The 18,175-nt window shown below is 41.1% G+C and overlaps 1 protein-coding gene and 1 pseudogene across 1 annotated transcript; both read right to left on the bottom strand.

Moving 5' to 3' along the window:
- Positions 1–1,659: 1,659 nt before the first annotated feature.
- LOC137256368 (uncharacterized) lies at positions 1,660–6,981 on the bottom strand (annotated as a pseudogene).
- Positions 6,982–14,914: 7,933 nt separating this feature from the next.
- LOC137273143 (uncharacterized) lies at positions 14,915–17,860 on the bottom strand. Its single transcript, XM_067805618.1, has 3 exons — positions 17,549–17,860; positions 16,822–16,969; positions 14,915–16,432 (listed from the first exon to the last, which is right to left on the bottom strand). Exons 1-3 carry the CDS (start codon positions 17,858–17,860, stop codon positions 14,967–14,969), a joined length of 1,926 nt encoding a protein of 641 aa, XP_067661719.1. The 3' UTR covers positions 14,915–14,966.
- Between the last annotated feature and the right edge of the window lie 315 nt (positions 17,861–18,175).

Raw genomic sequence — 18,175 nt, 5'->3', positions numbered from 1 at the left:
TGCGATCATTTATCAGTGAAAGTGCATGTTCATGTGTACCGCTTTCTACTGGCAAGTAGTCCCAATTGCGATTATATCATATTTGTTCGAGCATCATTACAGCTGTACGATGATGTTTGTAACTGGGTAGAAGCAGCTAACTGAACCGTTAATTGTCAATATGCAATACGATGACAGTACATGTCTATGAATCTATGTGAAATACTTAGATGAATAGTAGTGATGATAAAAATATGCATTTAAAATGATCATATTTTGATAGTTGGCGCAGACGCTCCGTGTTCCAAGCTCTCTCTCTCTCTCTCACACACACACACACACACACACACATATATATATATATATATATATGGAAGGACTTTCCGCTGGTCCCTGGTACATATGATATGGTATAATATGGTGCTAAAATGCAGCGGAAGCGTCAGACAGCAGAAGCAAATAGCAACGTTGTTTGGTTGGGTTGTTGTTCAACGCCGCACTCTGTAAATAATCTATCTGTAAATAATCGAGTGTGGACCAGACAATCCAGTGACTGACACCATGAGTTCGATCTATGCCACTGAGATACAATGAAACGAGTCAACCAAGTAGCGAGTCTGACCACCCCGTCCCGTTAGTCGCCTTTACGATAAGAACGAGATGGTCACGACCAATTCTGAACCGGATCTTTACGGGTTCATTCGGTCATGGATCAGATTTAGTACCTGTTAGGAGTAACGAATTCAATACAACATTGTATATACTAGTATACTAAAATAGAAAGTGAGGGACACAGGAATATTTGGAGACATTAATTTTTTTCGTATTTCTGTTAACCTATTGCCTCGCCACAATAGATAACGTAAAGTGTCCCTTGTCAATAACTTCTTTTGTGAAGTGTATATCACGCTCTGAAAAAAACCCCAACAAAACCAAATGTGATTCGCAAGAGAACTCAACAAGATCTTCAACAAAACTGTGCAAAGCAATTATGAAAGACAAAGTACGGTCCCTTATTTGTTCCACTGTGAATATGCTTCGTTGCATTTCATGGGAAATAAGTGAATCGACTAGATACATCGTCGTCCGTCTAGGACATGACCTACATAGGTCTTGACGTTTGTGTTCCGGTTGACCACGCTTCTGTACTACCGAGCATCTTCGGCCATTGTGGACAATCGATCCCCATTGTCGACACTCTTTTGTCTCCGGAGATGAATATCGATTATTACATCCAGTATTGTGCTGCTGTCATGTCTTAAACAGTGAACACGAACGACACTAGCACAAAAAGATTTAATTAAAGGAAGAGTGGGGAAAAGGTGTAACATAATTACTATTGTATATGCTGAAGAGTGTGAGATGTTTGTTGATCCTTGTATTGAGACGGGTACCCGGGTCCAGCTCATTACCAACCAGACCCAGGTATGCGGGTTACCCGTCCCAGCCCTGCCCTATGTCGTCACTGATCCTCACCACCTAGTCTGTACAATCACATTGGGAACGGCATAGTCATATAAATGTGTTGGACTCTTGCATGAACTGTTCGACACACCCGAAATGGTTTTACGTCCTCAGTATTAGTATTAATTAAATATCTATTTGTTGCAGCTTCCCAGTAATTAACGTCCTAATTTATAATAGTTGAAACAGTCAAGACTAATTTGTTGTCAGTCATCCTCATCTAGCTTCACCTGACTTCACTATGGAGGCAGTTGGAATATACTGGAATTACAATAGTCAACTGGCTACATTCAACTTCATTATAGTAGTCAACTAGCTACTTTTATCTTCATCATGTAGTCAAGTAGCTACGTTCAATTTCATCAAGTATTCAAGTGGTTTAATGACAATTGCTGGATTGTCTGGAAGTCCTAAGTTTCCCAAAGTTCAACACAATCACGCCATGGTTGTCACGAATTTCATGGTAAAATAGGAACATAACCCGAGAAATACTCTAGGATATGTTACCAATCAGTACGCCAGTCGTTGAAATTGTCCGTTCTTGTGAGGCACCCGACGCAGAATGGTTTCTCAAGTGACTGGGCTCACTTTTTAGTAGTGGTCGGGTTGGTAATTTGACGGTATACGGTTGATCATAGCACTTGAAAGAACAGTAAAAGTAGATATATATTTCCGGAATCTCCCCTAATTGGGACTGTGAGCACTGGAACCCGTTGTGACATTTAGTAGGAAGAACAGTTGGTGTAAAGGATATTGTTGATGTTCTGTCACAATGTGTGCCTCACACATTGCATCAATGTGCCACGCAGAGAAACAAACCCGGATCTTCAACATGACAAACAAACGCTTTAACTCCAGTGCTACTCCACCGCCACACATTGCCGTATAACCAATCCCTAAACACCTAAATCAGGGTGACATCGGCAATACCAGCTAAAACTTAAATGACGTCGTTTCAATTGTGACATTTCCAACTTGTTGCCATTATTGAAGATCTGCTTGTTGTCCGCCCCCTTAGCCAACTATCAGAGTATTCACGACGCCAATGTTGTGTTGTTCTTTCGTTGTGTTGGTCTGGTAGCGTCTCAGGAAAATGACCGTATGAAAATAAAATAAAATAAATGTACTGCATTTTGAAAACAAAATGTATTTAGCAAGCCCTGGCCTGTCGAAGGCACCATCTGTTGATGGTAACGGCTACCGTACCCTGGAACTAAAACAGAAACAAGAGCAACAGTTGACACTCACCCTGTTGTTTTTGGCGAAATGGAACTTAACTTCATTTTGGTTCTGCTTCAGCAAAGGGACTGGAACAAAAATATTCCATAGTCGTCCACGCTGTTATGTGATCACTGGTAGTTTGCAGATGAATGGAATAATACGAAGTTACAGACTTGCCATTCAGCTGCACTGATGTTGGTTTAAGATACCGGTCTTGTCATTGAGGCAGATTCTTAGATACGCGTACTCGACATTGCTCAGATGGCCTACAGTGATGCTTGTGGTGACAGCGTTTTGTTGTATTGGTTTGACAACTTCTGGCCCTCAGTGAACAGTTTCTATGATGGTTTATTGTGAGCAAAGTCGAAGGCAGAGAGCAACTTGAGATAGCAGCTTGCCTCAGTGGGAAGAGTGACGACACCGTTGTTGAGATGAACCGTTGATTCTTTGTCTCGTACAGTAACCTTTTGGGCATTCAAGCGAACACAAGACAAGATGATTGCTGTGGACGGACTCATCCATCCATGACCAAAGTGGACATTTACTTAAGTCGGCTTCTTGTCAAAGTCGTGCAGAAGTACTACAGTTTTAGACGTTTGATCCACCAAAGCATGCGATGCCACGAATCTCTCAGCATCATGGTACTGATTATCTGTTCTGAGATAAGTCATTCGATTTGAAAGGACCTGCCACAAGTGGAAGGTTCTCTCGTGGTTGTTTTTGTCGAGGAGGCTGTAATCAATGCTACTTTGTCCAAAAACATTGAAGTGCCCAAACAGGACCACCACAGCCCTGTCGACAACGCCACGGTGATTCAGCATGGTAAATAGTTCTGCACTCTGGAGGTAGACATATCCATAATCAATCAGTGGGTTAACTTTCTGCATGTTGTCTCCATAGGCTGTGACGACGATGGGGAAATTTTACCGTTTTTCAGATGGGCATAACTTTCAATTAGATCTATGCCCACGAAACGGGCTTCAGTGGGACCTTGAAAGTAATGCGAATCTCCTCAGATTATCACATTACATAAAGGGTGGAATGAGATCATGTCAAGGCGCTTGAGGGCCATGTCCATAAATCCATGATGTTTCCCCAGGTCTTGAAGTCATGTTTGTTCGGGGACGATATGTGACCAGAATATGCCGGACCTCCAACTTTCACATGTGGTAAAGTAGCCTTAACCTTTGAACTGACCTACTTCTAATACTAATACCAATAAACCAAGGTAATCCGGTTTCAAGTAAAGTTGACAGAAACTAGTAAATATATTTCCTGGGTAGAGCTGTGCCTGTGCCATGTCTAAACGACAAAAAATGTCAATTCCCATAAGGCAAAAATAGAAATTTGGACAGAAAGAAAAAAAAAGAGAAATGGAAAACAAATTTATCAAAGAAAATAAACTTTTTAGAAACAATGAAAAAAAAATCTGCAGGCAACTTAAAACGAGTGGTGAATGTGAGCATGATTGGATGAGAGGTTCTGGAAACAGTTGTGGTCCATACCCGGCGACTGTAACGGGAGGCACCAGGTGTCAGTGATTATGACCATGCAATGCATGAGAAAGTAACTAGTTCCTTGTGTCCAAATGCCATTACTTCACTGTTTCAACTCTCTTGTGGACACAGGTGATGTTCCTCCATGGTTCTGCAAAGGTCGCACAATACTCTTTCCCCCCAAAAAGAGTTCTTGACTGATCCCAAAACCTTCTGACCTATCACATGTTTGAATACTCAATAGAAATTATTCACAGGGTGTTTGACAAACCTTGTGCCATCTTACTGCTCTTCCAGTGACATAATTTACAGAGAGCAGCAAGGGTCGAGATAGGTATGTTGGGGGTGCAAGGATCAACATGTACAGAAAACGATTTTGGAAGAGGCTAAAACGTATCAACTCATCTCCTCTACATGAATGGCATCGAACTCCTTGCCAAAGTAGATACCAATTTGAAAGAACATGTCCTTGTCGACTCCTTTTCTAATAATATTGGCATGACATTTGGACTCGACAAATGTAATACTCTTCATTTGAAACGTGGCAAGATAACTAAAATGGATGATCAATCCTACACCTATCTTGGAATGCAAGTTGGAAACAAGCTCCAGAATTCCCAGATTAAAAATAAACGTCGGGCCAAGTATAAATGTCGTTTAAAGAAATTCATTCTGGAGCTCAGAGCTAAATGCTCAAAACATTTTCAAAGCCACCAATGCTTTAGCTGTGCCAGTCCTCTCCTATTCCTTTGGAGTAGTTGATTGGTCAAAACAAGACATCCAGAGTCTTGACCGCCTGACCAGAAGGATCATGTAAGATAACAGAGCACACAACCCTCGTTCCTTTCTTAATCGTTTATATGTGCCAGTCAGTTCAGGAGGTCGGGGTTTGATTAATGTGGCAGAATTTTATTGAGTGCTTTTGCACATATTTATTTATCGGATGATCCTCTGGTGATGCATGTGAAGACTCACGAAGGAAATTCCACCACTACCTTAAGCGTGCCAAGGTTGTTGGACACAAGCTGATATTTCTGAAGTTGGTTTGGTGACGATGTACAGTGATGGGAGTAAACCAGGTGAAGCCTTTAACTAAGTCTGCCCAGAATCGGTCCTTTGTGCATTGCATTGTGTGCACATGCAGTGAGTGGAACAGAACAGCTGCAATTCAACCGACTCCTTCGCCTGGATGAAGTCGGCTGGTCTCAAATGTGATACTGAGGGCTTCCATTTTGCTGCTCATGACCAGTCACTTCCCACTCGCAATCGTCAGAATGTGATTCATGATCAAAATGTTAACATGAAATGTTGATTATGTAATAAATTTACAGACTGGATGTCCTTCCCTGGCATAACCATTATATCTTAAAAGACATGATGGCATGGTTCGCTGCATTTACTGTCGTCCCCGCCATGCCTGTGGCTTTGACCCTGAGGTCCATCCATGGTACGACCCTGAACATGTCCAGGAAAATGACAGTATTAAACTTCTATGGAATAGGCTAATATGCAGCCTCAGAAAAATTCCTGCCAACAAACCTGATCTTGTCCTATTTGATAAAGCCAATGAATGTGATTGGCAAGATTCAGGAAAAGCATGTAAATAAGCGGACCTCGCCTTTAAAATGTCTCGCTTGCATCCCAAGTACACTGTCGTCAGGCTCCCCATTGTTCTCAGTGCCCTTGGTTTGGTACCTCCTGATCTCTTGACGGAGATTAGGAGAGTGCCCGGGTTCTCTACCGGGAGCACAGCCCTTCTGACAATCTGGGTAATGCAGAAGGCTGCAGTGTTCTCTAGTATTCTCCGAAAAGTTCTTGGTGGGTTCGACTAGGCAGCGTCCCATTCGCTGTATGGGCTGCGCGTCGAGGGGGCGAGGGCCCTGAGCTGATGATGAGCTTTACCAGCCTGACTGTGCCAGGATCACCTGAACCCTCTCTGCTGCATTCTACCCTAATCTGTAAAACATAATAATAATGGATTTATAGAGCGCCTATTTCCAAATATTATTCCAAATATTTCACATTAGCTGATTGTGAGGCCTGTTGTCTGGATGATATCAGTGTGTCTGTTGATACACCTGTGCACATTATTCAGAATCTGCATGTCTTTGTGGTCTTCGGAGGCATTTATCTACTCGACATCGTCAAAACTTTGGAATAATGAGAAATGGTATGACGATGAGTGCACTTCCATAAAAAAAACAAACAACAAAAACAAAAACATAAAAAAACCTAAACAACAAAAAGTTTAAGACACGGGGTGTAACTCTCTTAGAATACAAGACCTGTGTGCAGGAGTAAGAATGTGTATATGAAGATGAGTGTGTAAATAATCTTGTGGCCTCCAGTAATCACGGTAAATTATTTTGGTGAAAACTCACTTGATCTTGACCACTGACATAACATGTAAACCAGGACTGAAACCTGTAGTAACACACTGCTTGCTGAGAGCCACATGATTCCTGGGGTGTAAAATGGAGGGCGATCGTACTGTGTATTTGATGAGGACCATGGGCAGGTCAGGGTTGACACCAATGACAGCTGTTAATATAGCAAATACTTCCACAGTTGATACTGCAGTCTTGCTTTATTGCTAAGCATTCCACAAGGTTACAATCTTTTAAGTCAACAGAACAAAGTTTCATAAAAAAGACAGCGAAGACTTCAATTGCTTGTACTCTCTAGAATAGACCCATCTTCCAGCTACAACCGAGACATACCCTTATTCACAATTTCCTACATTCTAAACTGGAAAACATCGACTAACGTTCTCCCTTTCGTATATCCACTTAGATCTTGAGCGGATAATAACTTCCGCCATGATGGCTTGGTCAATTACCTCTGTCCTTTTTTCTTCCACTTACAGTCTGATGAGTTTCTAAAGGTTTAGTTTATCTAATTGTTACGGTTAAGAATTTACTGTGACAAACAATGTAAGAAATCCCCTTGTGAACCAGCAAAACAGAACAAAGACAAGTCATAAACGTTCAAAATTCTGTTCTTATGCAATGAGAACAAGGTATACAAAGTCAGAAGTCAATATAACAATGCAGATTTCAGGTACAATTTAAGAGAGACAAAATCTAAGTCAATGAGTCACAAAATACAATATAGCACTCATCAAAGTCTTGGTGTGAGAGAAAATCAACTATGGCAGAATGTCAACCCAGCGATTGTTGCCACAGCAGATAATGTAGATTCAGGCGCTGACGGGATTTCAAGTGTTGGCAGTAACTCCAGCAAATATGAATGAATGTCAGTGTGATTGTCACCCTCCACATGGCAACCAGCCTTTATATACATTTACTAAGTCTCTCCCCGAAAGTTCGGGCACAAACGAACCTCGTCAACACTGTTGAATGGTCTCGAAACAGTATCCCGGAAGTAAACATCGAAAACTAGGAGCAGATAAATTCCGGAAAACCAGAATGCTAAAAAGTGTTGACCAGCAATTAAAACGAAATGCGACCCATCATAGCTATTATTCAAAACACTAAATGTTGTGACCAAACAACAATTATTACTTAACAATAATATACAGAAAATGCACACTCGTAACAAAAGCCTTGAATGAATCTCTCCATGAGCTTGATAAACCTACATGATATGATCAGGAACTCATTTGGCGTTGCGCATGTCCAGACTTAAAGAGAAAAACGAAACAATGAAAAACATATTTGGCAATTCCAGAGAGTAAAATCTGAACTGAGTGGTTTCCTCCCCTAGGTGACTAGCCAGTGTGTGCCAAACCGACTCGTACACTAACAGCATTGACCACAGTTGGAAAACGCCTTTATACGGCCAAATGCAGTAGTTTGTCTGTACGATACCGCATTCCACATGAAGGTTTCCCCATCAATTAGACGTGGTCACAGTTTCCAACTGTCTCTCATTATTAGCGATAATACACCAATTTTGTGGGAATCTGAAATTCAACAGGAAAACCTGACAATAGATCTGTGATAATGCACACAACAGCTTATAAAATTCATAGAAAAGTATTCTAGTGAATGCTGGAGACTTTACCTGACATTAAAACCAACACCTTATTAAAATACGTAGTCACCGAGTGGCCACCATATTGGATTTTGACCATTCAGGAAGACCAGTAACCCCAGACTCAAAGAACTGTGTAGTGTTTGCCTTCCCTGGATTGTATGGACGCTTAAAGGGAGATAATTCTACGGGCTTTAGTGGCCATTGTCACACAGTAAATGCCAGTGGTTAGTTTTCCTGCATGTTTCCTATCGTTCAATCCAGTTATTTCACGACACACATTCTGGTTTCAGAAGAGGACAACCTCTTTGCTTCTGTTACCAACGCTCAATACACAGATGCGAGATGAACTAGGTACGTGACCTGTCTATAGAGCAGACACATGTTAACACAGAACCACACCAAGCAAATTCCATCTTGAACGTGCAACATGTGCTGCATATACCGAGCAAATGAAACTTGTATTTTCATACCAGAATACCTTCCTCGGGTGTAACTACTCATAAAAGTCTTGAGTGGCTTAGCACAACATTGTCTAATAGTGAGTGATGTAGGGTTTTACACCGTCATTAGTATTATTTAGATTACGGCAGAGGGATACCAGAAATGCGCTTTGGGCACCCGTGGCGAGCCACCTCCTGGGGGTGGGTGCTGCTTAACGCTACGAGCTCGCCGACATCCCCGTTGTGGACCCAGGGGGATATTTTGTCCACCAACCCGTTTACGGTGGGTTGTGGCCCTGTGTCGGCGGAGGAGGGGATCCTGGTGGTTGAGGACAATAGGGGCCTGTAGCCGTGTTCCTGTTGCTCAATACACTACTTTGGCCCTAGACGGGTGGTCGAATGGGCCCCGTTCGACCGATCGGCTGGTCACGCCAAGCCCTTTGCGTGGATTATTCATGTACTAGCAATTGCACAGATTTGATTTAGTACTGTTTCAATTTTGGCCTTGGCTTTTTCATTCACATAACACTTTTAGATTTGAAAACTCATGTTATTAACTTTGCCTAGAGTCTTATGCCCAGAAGGCAGTGGCTCATGGGCCAATCTGGTGAATCGATTAATTTTGAATTAATCTTCTGCTGGAGTATACCATTTCAGTATCCTTGGTGCTGCCAGTCGGGGAGCCACTGGTATATAGCATTGTCCAAGAGATACTCGGTGGAGGGTGGGGAGATGGGATGGTGAACTTTCTATTATTAACCATGGCTCAACCCAAAAAACATAAACGAGCACTAGATGAGTGTTTGTCCTCTGATGAGGACAGTGCTACAAAGAGATTACCGGATACATAGAGTATCGGAGTAGAGTTTTGGTTGTATCTTCTACTGACGCCGAACCTCTAAAACTCAATCCATTTGCCACATCAAACGCAATTTATGGACTGGTTGGTGATGTCCAAGCTGTTCCAATTAGATCTGGGTTTCTCCTCATAGAGTGTAAAACAGCGAAACAATCAGCTACCCTCATAGCTACAAAACAGCTTGCAAATACTGCAGTATCTGTTTCTCCACACAAGTCTCTGAACAGCAGCAAAGGCATCTCTAGAGACGGAAAAAGATGGCTTGCCCACATGAGTGAAACAGAAATCGCCACTGAACTACAAAATCAAGGAGTCACTCATGTCAAACGATTCACTTTTAAGAAAATGGAGAAACTTTGAATACAAGCACTTATTTGATTTCTTTTTCGCAACCGAAACACCCAAAGTATATCAAAGCTGGATATTGTAATGTCAAAGTGGAGCAATATATTCCAAATCCACTTCGTTGTTACAAGTGTCAAAAGTTTGGTCACGGTGCCCAATCTTGCAGGAATCGTGCAACATGCTACAGATGTGGTGAAGAAGATCATGACGGTTCTGACTGTTTGTCTTCTCCAAAAATGTGTCAATTGTCTTGGAGACCATATGTCTTCATCAAAGTCATGTGAAATCTGGAAACGTGAATATGAAACTATCAAAATCAAAACTCAAAAGAATGTCACCTATCATGAGGCAAAACGTTTAGTAAATGCAGCCTCGCCTCAGTCATCAAGTATAACATACTCTGCTGTTGTTGCTCGCCATCATGCTAAATCTGTTCTGTCACATGCATGTCAGACAGGTATCACCTGGGTTAAAGCTGACAAACATACTTTAAGTACATCAGATTCTGCTGTTGATAAGAATCATGCGACATGAGCTTGCCAGACAGACTCACAAACAGTATCTCCTGTAGTGAAAAATCCTTTTCATAAAGTAGATTATACACAAAAATCCGATAGAGTACAAAAGGGATCACCTGACTCTGTACAAATCTTTAATAAATTTCAACTCTTGGAAGACATGGGCGTCTCTCCTCATCACCGTGCGCGAAATAAAAGCAGTTCGCCCCTGAAGGGGAAACCTCGGTCCCCAGTACTATCACCTGCTATAAAACGAACATTAACTCCTTAATCCAATGAAACTGCAGAGGACTTAGAACTAATTTTAATAAAGTACAATTACTAGCACAAGATTTTCAACAATCAGCATTTAGTTTTCAAGAAACGTACTTGAAACAAAATGATAAGTTCGAATTGCGTAAATACCAATCTTATCATTCTTTTTCACCCCCTGGTGACAAAGCCACTGGAGGATCTTCCATATTGGTGGGACATGGTATTATTTATAGCCCTGTTCCTCATAAAACCAATCTTCAGGATGTTGCTGTTCGTCTTACTTTACATATAACCCTTACTCTTTGTTCCTTGTATATCTCCCCTTCTTCCATTCTCCATCAGAATGATCTTCATGATTTGTATGACCAATTACCGAAACCCTGTATCATCATGGGGACGTCCTGATACCAACAGTAAAGGGAAAGTTCTTGAAGGGTTCATATCTGATAATAATTTATGTATATTCAATGATGGCTCTGACGCATATTTACATCCTGCAACGGGAACATACTCTTCCTTAGACCTGTCGCTTACTGATTAAAACGTCTATCATGAATTTGAATGGTCAGTCCATAATGATCTTTGTGGTAGTGACCATTTTCCAACAGTACTTACAACAATTAACCCTTCCGATGATCCGCCTGTAACAAGATGGATTTTTTCAAAGGCCAATTGGCCATTATTTCAGACCAGCTGCCTTAAGGAACTTAAACCAGACCTTTTCATGGATACACCTGATCCAATTAAAATGTTCTCGGACAAACTAAAACATATAGCTGATGAAACTATTCCTAAGTCCTCTGTAAATCCGCACATTCGTAAATCATGGTTTAATGATGAATGCAAACAGGCTTGGAAAAAGAGGAAGAAAGCGGTGAAATATTTTCGCCTTCATCCCACTGTACATAACGTAAATAATGTAAAATTCAGTTACGCTAAAGCTCGACGAACGTTTAAGCTCATTAAACGTCATACTTGGATAAATTTCGTTTCCAAAATAAATTCCCGTACTCCTATGTCAAGGGTATGGAATATGATCCAAAGAATTAAAGGCAAGGGTTGCAAATCCAGTAGTATTCAGCATCTCAAAAATGATAATAACATACTAACTGAAAAATCTGATATTGCAAACAAGTTGGATGAAACTTTGGCTATACATTCGTCCTCAAATTATCATCCAAAATTCCAGACATATCAAACACACCAAGAGAAGAAACCAGTGAATTTTAAATCTGATAATGATGAAGATTATTATGAGGTATTTTCATTACATGAACTTCATACTGCGCTATCACAGGCTCACGACACTGCAACAGGACCTGATGATATCCACTACCAACTCTTAAAACATTTGTTTGTCTCGAAATGTTACTTGGCATTTTTGACCAAATTTGGACAACGCAACATTTTCCCCCTTCAGGGCGAAAAGCCATAGTTGTTCCTATTCCAAAGCCTGGGAGGGATCATACAGATCCATCAAATTACCGACCTATTTCCTTAACTAACCGCGTTTGCAAAGCCATGGAGCGAATGGTAAATAATCGCTTAGTTTGGTTTTTGGAAACCAACGATCTGATTACTGATACACAATGTGGTCTCCGTAAAATCCGAAGCACAATTGACCGCTTGGTTCGTTTGGAATCATTTGTTAAAAATTCTTTCATTAAAAACCAAAATGCAGTTACTGTATCAATCTTGTTTGATCTGATATGATACTACTTGGAAGCATGGTATTTTAAAAGATTTACATTCTTTGGGGTTGCGAGGTCGCGTGCCTCAGGTTATATCTAATTTTTTAAATGACAGACAGTTTCAAGTACGTGTGGCATCAACCCTCCGAGGCTACTTTCATCAAGATCAGGGTGTTCCACAAGGCAGTATTTTGTCTGTGACTTTATTTAGCATTAAAATCAATAGTCTTCCTAAGGTTTTAAGTGATTCAGTAGATGGATCATCATTTGTGGATGATTTTAATGTTTCTTGTAGAGGGGGAAATATGCATACAATAGAGAGGCAATTACAATTTTGTCTCAGTTAAATTGAAAGTTCTTCTATTGACAGTCTTTACGTCGAGGCCAATGAGCATCTCTTACTCAACGACGTTTAAAACTTTCCTCATAGCATATAACAAAAGTATATTCTAATGAGGCCAATCCTGCATTTAACTGTGTTTTGAATCCTCTTTATGAGGATCTATACCATAAAAAGTCTTCTCTTGTTCCGTCTCTGGGACTTAGAGTGAAACCTTTTCTGTTTGCTTGCGGCATTGAGCTAGTCAATATATCTCCTTCCTGTCTACTTTCGTCTCCTCTTTGGCAGTTAGTTAGACCCGAAGTTGACCTAACACTGACGAGGTTTAAAAAGTCAGAAACAAATGAATTACAATATAAACAAGAATATAATCAATTAACAAGTAACTATAATGCATACAAATCTTTATTTACAGATGGGTTCAAGGATGGTGGCGCAGTGGCTTGTGTAATTGTCATTGGATCCAGAACAATATCTTTTAAATTACCGGATAATAGTTCTATTTTCACAGCGGAAGCAAACGCTATATTAACGGCACTTAAATATATTGAAAGACATCCTATACACAGTATATTATCTATTCCGATTCTCTTTCTTGCCTCCAGGCAACTAAAAACCTGTCATGTAAACATCCACTTTTAATAGAAATAATTGAATTATATAATAATCTTGCTTCTGGCCAATACGACATCGTCTTTTGTTGGTTACCCAACCATGTAGGCATTTCCGTAACACAATGACCGATCGTGACACCACTTCTTATTCCATACCCTGATTATAAACCTACAATTAGAGCGTATATCCGTGATATGATGCAAAAGAAGTGGGACATCCAAGTGGGTGTAAATAAAAAGTACATGAAGTAAAACCTTATATTGGTTATACCCACTTGTGTTGTCAGTCCAGATTTGAAGAGGTCATTTTGCGGCGATGTCGTATTGGCCATACGAGATATACTCATGAATACCTTTTGAAAGGTGAATATCCTCTGTTCTGCATCCCTTGTGATGAAAGAATTACAGTCAAGCATATCTTGCTTGACTGTGTTGAGTATTCCATCACTAGGGATCAGTATTTCAATTCACAAACTATGAAGGATCTTTTAATCAGTATTAGTCCTCACTTAATCATTGCATTTTTAAAGGAATTAGATTTGTTAACTGAACTGTAAATAGATAAATATTTTAAAATTAGTTAGTGGCTGTGCCCTCAAAGGGGGTTGAAGTACTGTAAAATAATTGTCCTCCTGAGAGGGTACTTAAGTCCCAAAACATTTGAAGTAAATTTCAGTTTCCAGCTTTTTTATCGTAGAATAAATGTGTTTTTACCTTATGGCTAGATTTGTCGAAATTGCTAACAGCTGAAGGGATGATATAAATCCAACTAGGGTCCATGCAGGAAGCAAATGTATTGTAAGTCCCCATGGTCCTTAGTATGGTGATCTACCTTCAGTTGTTGGCAACCTATAGCTCATTTTTATATTGTACTGTCCTCTATAGATACATTGTTTTAGGTCTATTCACTAGTTTTATATTCTACTCTGTGATATTCTAGTGAGTTTTACTGTCCTTCGTTGACAGGGTTTTACAATGTATGTGCTATTAATTCATTTGTATTGTTATAATTAATCGTTCGCGTCACCATACAGCTGCAACATTGCCGATGTGACGTTAAATATTCACTCACTCACACAGAAATGCGCTTTGGAAAAATTGTACCTATACGCCAAGTAGGGAATCGCTACAGTAGGTTGCCCCTGTCGTTAAGTTGGACTGAGAGCGTCTCACTGGAAACGACCCTTGAAGATCCGGGGTAGATAGGACTTCAGAAACCCATGATTGCCACAAAAGATGACAATGCTAGTCGTAAGAGGCAACTTACATTATCCGGTGGTCAGACTTGCTAACGTGGTTGACACCTGCCATCAAAATTGGTTCCCAATTGTGCAGATCGATGTTCATGCTGTTGATCACTGGATATGTCTGGTTCAGACTAGATTATTTACAGACGGCCTCCATACAGCCGAGAATATTGCTGAGTACGGTGTAACACTAAACTAACTCACTGAGGAGAAACACTGGGTTTCGGCTTCATTATCACCAAATGCGATTAGGTCGGACCCTCATACCTCACAAGTTATGGAAAAACCGTAAGAACGTCTATATCAGTTATCGTGATTGTCTTTTGGGATGGGTCATATATTGCATTGGGAAGAAAGATTGTATTTAGCGAGCGTTGGCCTCTCGAAGGCATTAACTGATGATGGTGATGGTTACTGTACCTTCTAACTAAACCAGACACTGTGCACTGCATGCATTCTTTATGTATACCTTTAAATCTACAAGCATGAGCTGCCTGTTCAGATTCTCCCGACAACAGCAGCGATAGTTGACACTCGTCCGCCTGTTTTGGCAAAATGGAGCTTAACTTCATTTTGGTTCTGCTTTAGCAAAGTGACTGGAACATGATATTCCATAGTCGTCCACGCGGTTATGTAATCATCCTTATTTTGTTGATGAAGGGAGTAATACGAAGTGAGAGACTTGCCATTCAGCTGCACCGATGTTGGTTTAGGGTTACCGTTCTTGTCACTGAGACTGACGCTGACTCGTAGATACGCGTACTGGACATTGCTCAGATGGCCCGCATTGAAGCTTGTGGTGACAACGTTTTGGTGTATTGGTTTAGCAATATCTGGCCCATAGTGAATAGTTTCTGTGATGGTCTTGCTGTGAGCAAAATCGAAGGAAGAGTGGAACTTTAAATAGCAGCTTGCCTCAGTGGGAAGAGTGACAACACCATTGTTGAGATGAACTGTTGATTCTTTGTCTCGTACAGTAACCTTTTGGGCGTTCAGGTGGACACAGGACATGATCGCTGTGGACGGATTCATCCATCCATGACCAAACTGGACCTTTACCTTTGTCGGTTTCTTGTCAAAGTTATGCAGGAGAAGTACCACCGTTTTAGACGTTTGATCCACCAAAGCGTGAGATGCCACAACTCTCTCAGCTCCATGGTACTGACTGTCTGTTCTTAGATACGTCATTCGTTTTGAAAGGACCTGCCAGAAGTGGAAGGCCTCAGCTGTGGTCCTCTCGTGGCTGTTTTTGTCTAATATACTGTAATTAATGCTGCTTTGTCCAAAAGCATTGCTGTACCCAACCACGAATACCACAGCTCTGTCGACAACTCCACGGTGATTCAGCATGGTAAAGAGTTCTGCATTCTGTAGGTAGACATATCCATAATCGATTAGTGGGTTAGCTTTCTCCATGTTCACTCCTGATACTTTAGCCAAACCATAGGCTGAACAGATGATTGGAATATCCTTACCGGTTTTCAAATGGGCATAACTTTCAATTAGATCTATTATGCCCACGAAGCGGGCTTCAGTGGGACCTTGGAAGTAATGCGATTCTCCATGGATTATCATATTACTGAAAGGGTGGAATGAGATGAAGTCAAGGTTCTTGAGGGCCATGTCCATAAACTCCTTGAGGTTTCCCCAGACCTTGAAGTCGTGTTTGTCCACCCCCGAAATGCCACCAGAATATGCCGGACCTCCAACTTTCACATGTGGTAATGTAGCCTTGACTTTCGCATTGACGGACTTGTGGTAGGCTATAACTTGTGTCCAGTTAACGTTGTACTTCCACGTACCGTCGACTTCGTTGATGGGTTCATAGTATAGTGGCTCGTCCCCCTTGGTCCCATCATGGATGGCCTTGAGCAGCATGGCAGCCATATCAGCAGCAGCATCCACGTTGTTAGGGAATTTCCCTTTGTGCTGAGATGTGGCCATCCAGTGTGGCCAGGTTTCGCCTTCAAAGAGACACATCAACGTATCTAATTAACTGTCGTGTTGACACAGCTTCAGACAGTATGGCAAATAGTATTGCTCACAGATCAGATCTGTCGACTTTGAATTCAGGTTGTTTTTGTGCTGAATTGTTCATGATTCAAGCGGAAAGTGAGAAATATATAACGCATAACCATCACTGACAATTTGACGTTTAATCCCAAAAATGAAATCTATTTTCAATCTAGAAGATACAAAATCAAATCCCTATGGAAGCTCAGACGAAATCGTACCTCCGACTTAGAACTGAAGCACATTAGGGGAAAGGGTGAGATTTTGCTCTATTACATTCTGTTTTGAACACTGACCTTTTCCTTTTTTATAATGCGATAAAGATATACATTGATCTGACCTTGAAGATCCAGCATGATGTCTCTCCCTTGGGCCCTTCCAAATCCAGCTCTATTTGCAGAGTATTTAGAAACTATTTTCTGCGTGAAGTGTGCATTCCGGAAGTAAGCTGGATCTGCATAGCCCTTCCGGTGAGGGTCCTCTGGTGCCTGCACAAAGCGGAGTGACAGTGTTGTACATCAGAAGGTATCAGAATTAGAGTGTTATGCGTCGGTGTTTTTTTTAAGACAATATGTTTAACATTAGACTAAATTGTCATGGAAGCGAATGGGTCATGCATTACCGTGAGTTGACGTGGGAGTGTTGTGCAAGAGAGCGTGCTTACCTGACTGTGTATATTAGTGTGTGCTGAGATGGAAGTACTGCACATCCGTCCTTGCCGAAGCTATAGTGTTATACTTTAGCGTCTGATGAATTGGGTTAGTTGTCGGTAATACTGTGCTGGACTTAAAGTAACATTAGTATGCTAGACTGTGCTGACGTGAGTATGTTCTATATCAGTGTGTGCAAGTATGAGAGTGTTTTGCATGGGAATATAGAAATATCCCATTGCCTGTGGATCAAAACCCATGCGTCCGGCTAGTGACTCGTGTAAGGAATAAGGAGTCTTGAAAATGAAACTGTTCCACTGGAGGAATGTGAGTGGGTCACTTAACATTAGCGATGACATCAGGCGTTAGGTAATAACGTAAATATGTCATGCTCTATCAGGAGACTTCACCAGTTACCTTCTCAAAGGCACCTTCGACCATATCACCTTTGTTCCAGCGGCCACACCTGGCACCAGTTTTCTTCACGTCCGGGATGATATTGGGATTATCCAACCCCATATGACCATTCCAGCGATCAGGATCAAACGTCTTCCTTCCACCTTTCATGACGAAGTCCGGATAGATGGTCACTTGATATTGACCACTGACATTACATAGCATATACACCATGACTGCCACACATAGCAACATACTGCTTGTTGAGAGCCACATGGTTCCTGGCGTGTGAGATTGACGCCAGTCGTCCTGTATATCAGGTAAGGAAGGCATGCAGGTCAGAGTTTATCTGAAAGTGCTGGTTATGGTTTTCGATTTGACATCTATGCACGAGAAAGGATCACTATGTACAAATGATCCTATCTCATTCCAAATATTTCAGCCAGATTTGATTTCAGTTTGTATTAGGGTTTATAAACAACATGTCGTTTGCTCCTGTGTGTTAGGAACCGACCACGTATATTTTAAAGAATTAAATGTGTATTTGTGTGTTTGTGCGGCTGTCGTCTGCCATGAATCCTGCACTGCGCATGTTACATCCTATCTATGGGTCTTATGGGTAATTCCCAGGTGGACGCGAGTGAACGT

Source organism: Haliotis asinina, chromosome 1 (assembly GCF_037392515.1).
Source record: "Haliotis asinina isolate JCU_RB_2024 chromosome 1, JCU_Hal_asi_v2, whole genome shotgun sequence".
NCBI classification, from domain to species: domain Eukaryota; kingdom Metazoa; phylum Mollusca; class Gastropoda; order Lepetellida; family Haliotidae; genus Haliotis; species Haliotis asinina.
This window is presented reverse-complemented; position numbering and strand designations above follow the sequence as displayed.

What these genes read in the sequence shown, in the direction of transcription:
- LOC137273143 (XM_067805618.1), bottom strand. Translation starts at nt 17,860, where the DNA reads ATGCCTTCCTTACCTGATATACAGGACGACTGGCGTCAATCTCACACG. An exon ending in TCGAAGGTGCCTTTGAGAAG is followed by an intron (nt 16,970 to 17,548) that starts GTAACTGGTGAA and finishes CGCTTTGTGCAG; the next exon opens with GCACCAGAGGACCCTCACCG. An exon ending in CATCATGCTGGATCTTCAAG is followed by an intron (nt 16,433 to 16,821) that starts GTCAGATCAATG and finishes GTCTCTTTGAAG; the next exon opens with GCGAAACCTGGCCACACTGG.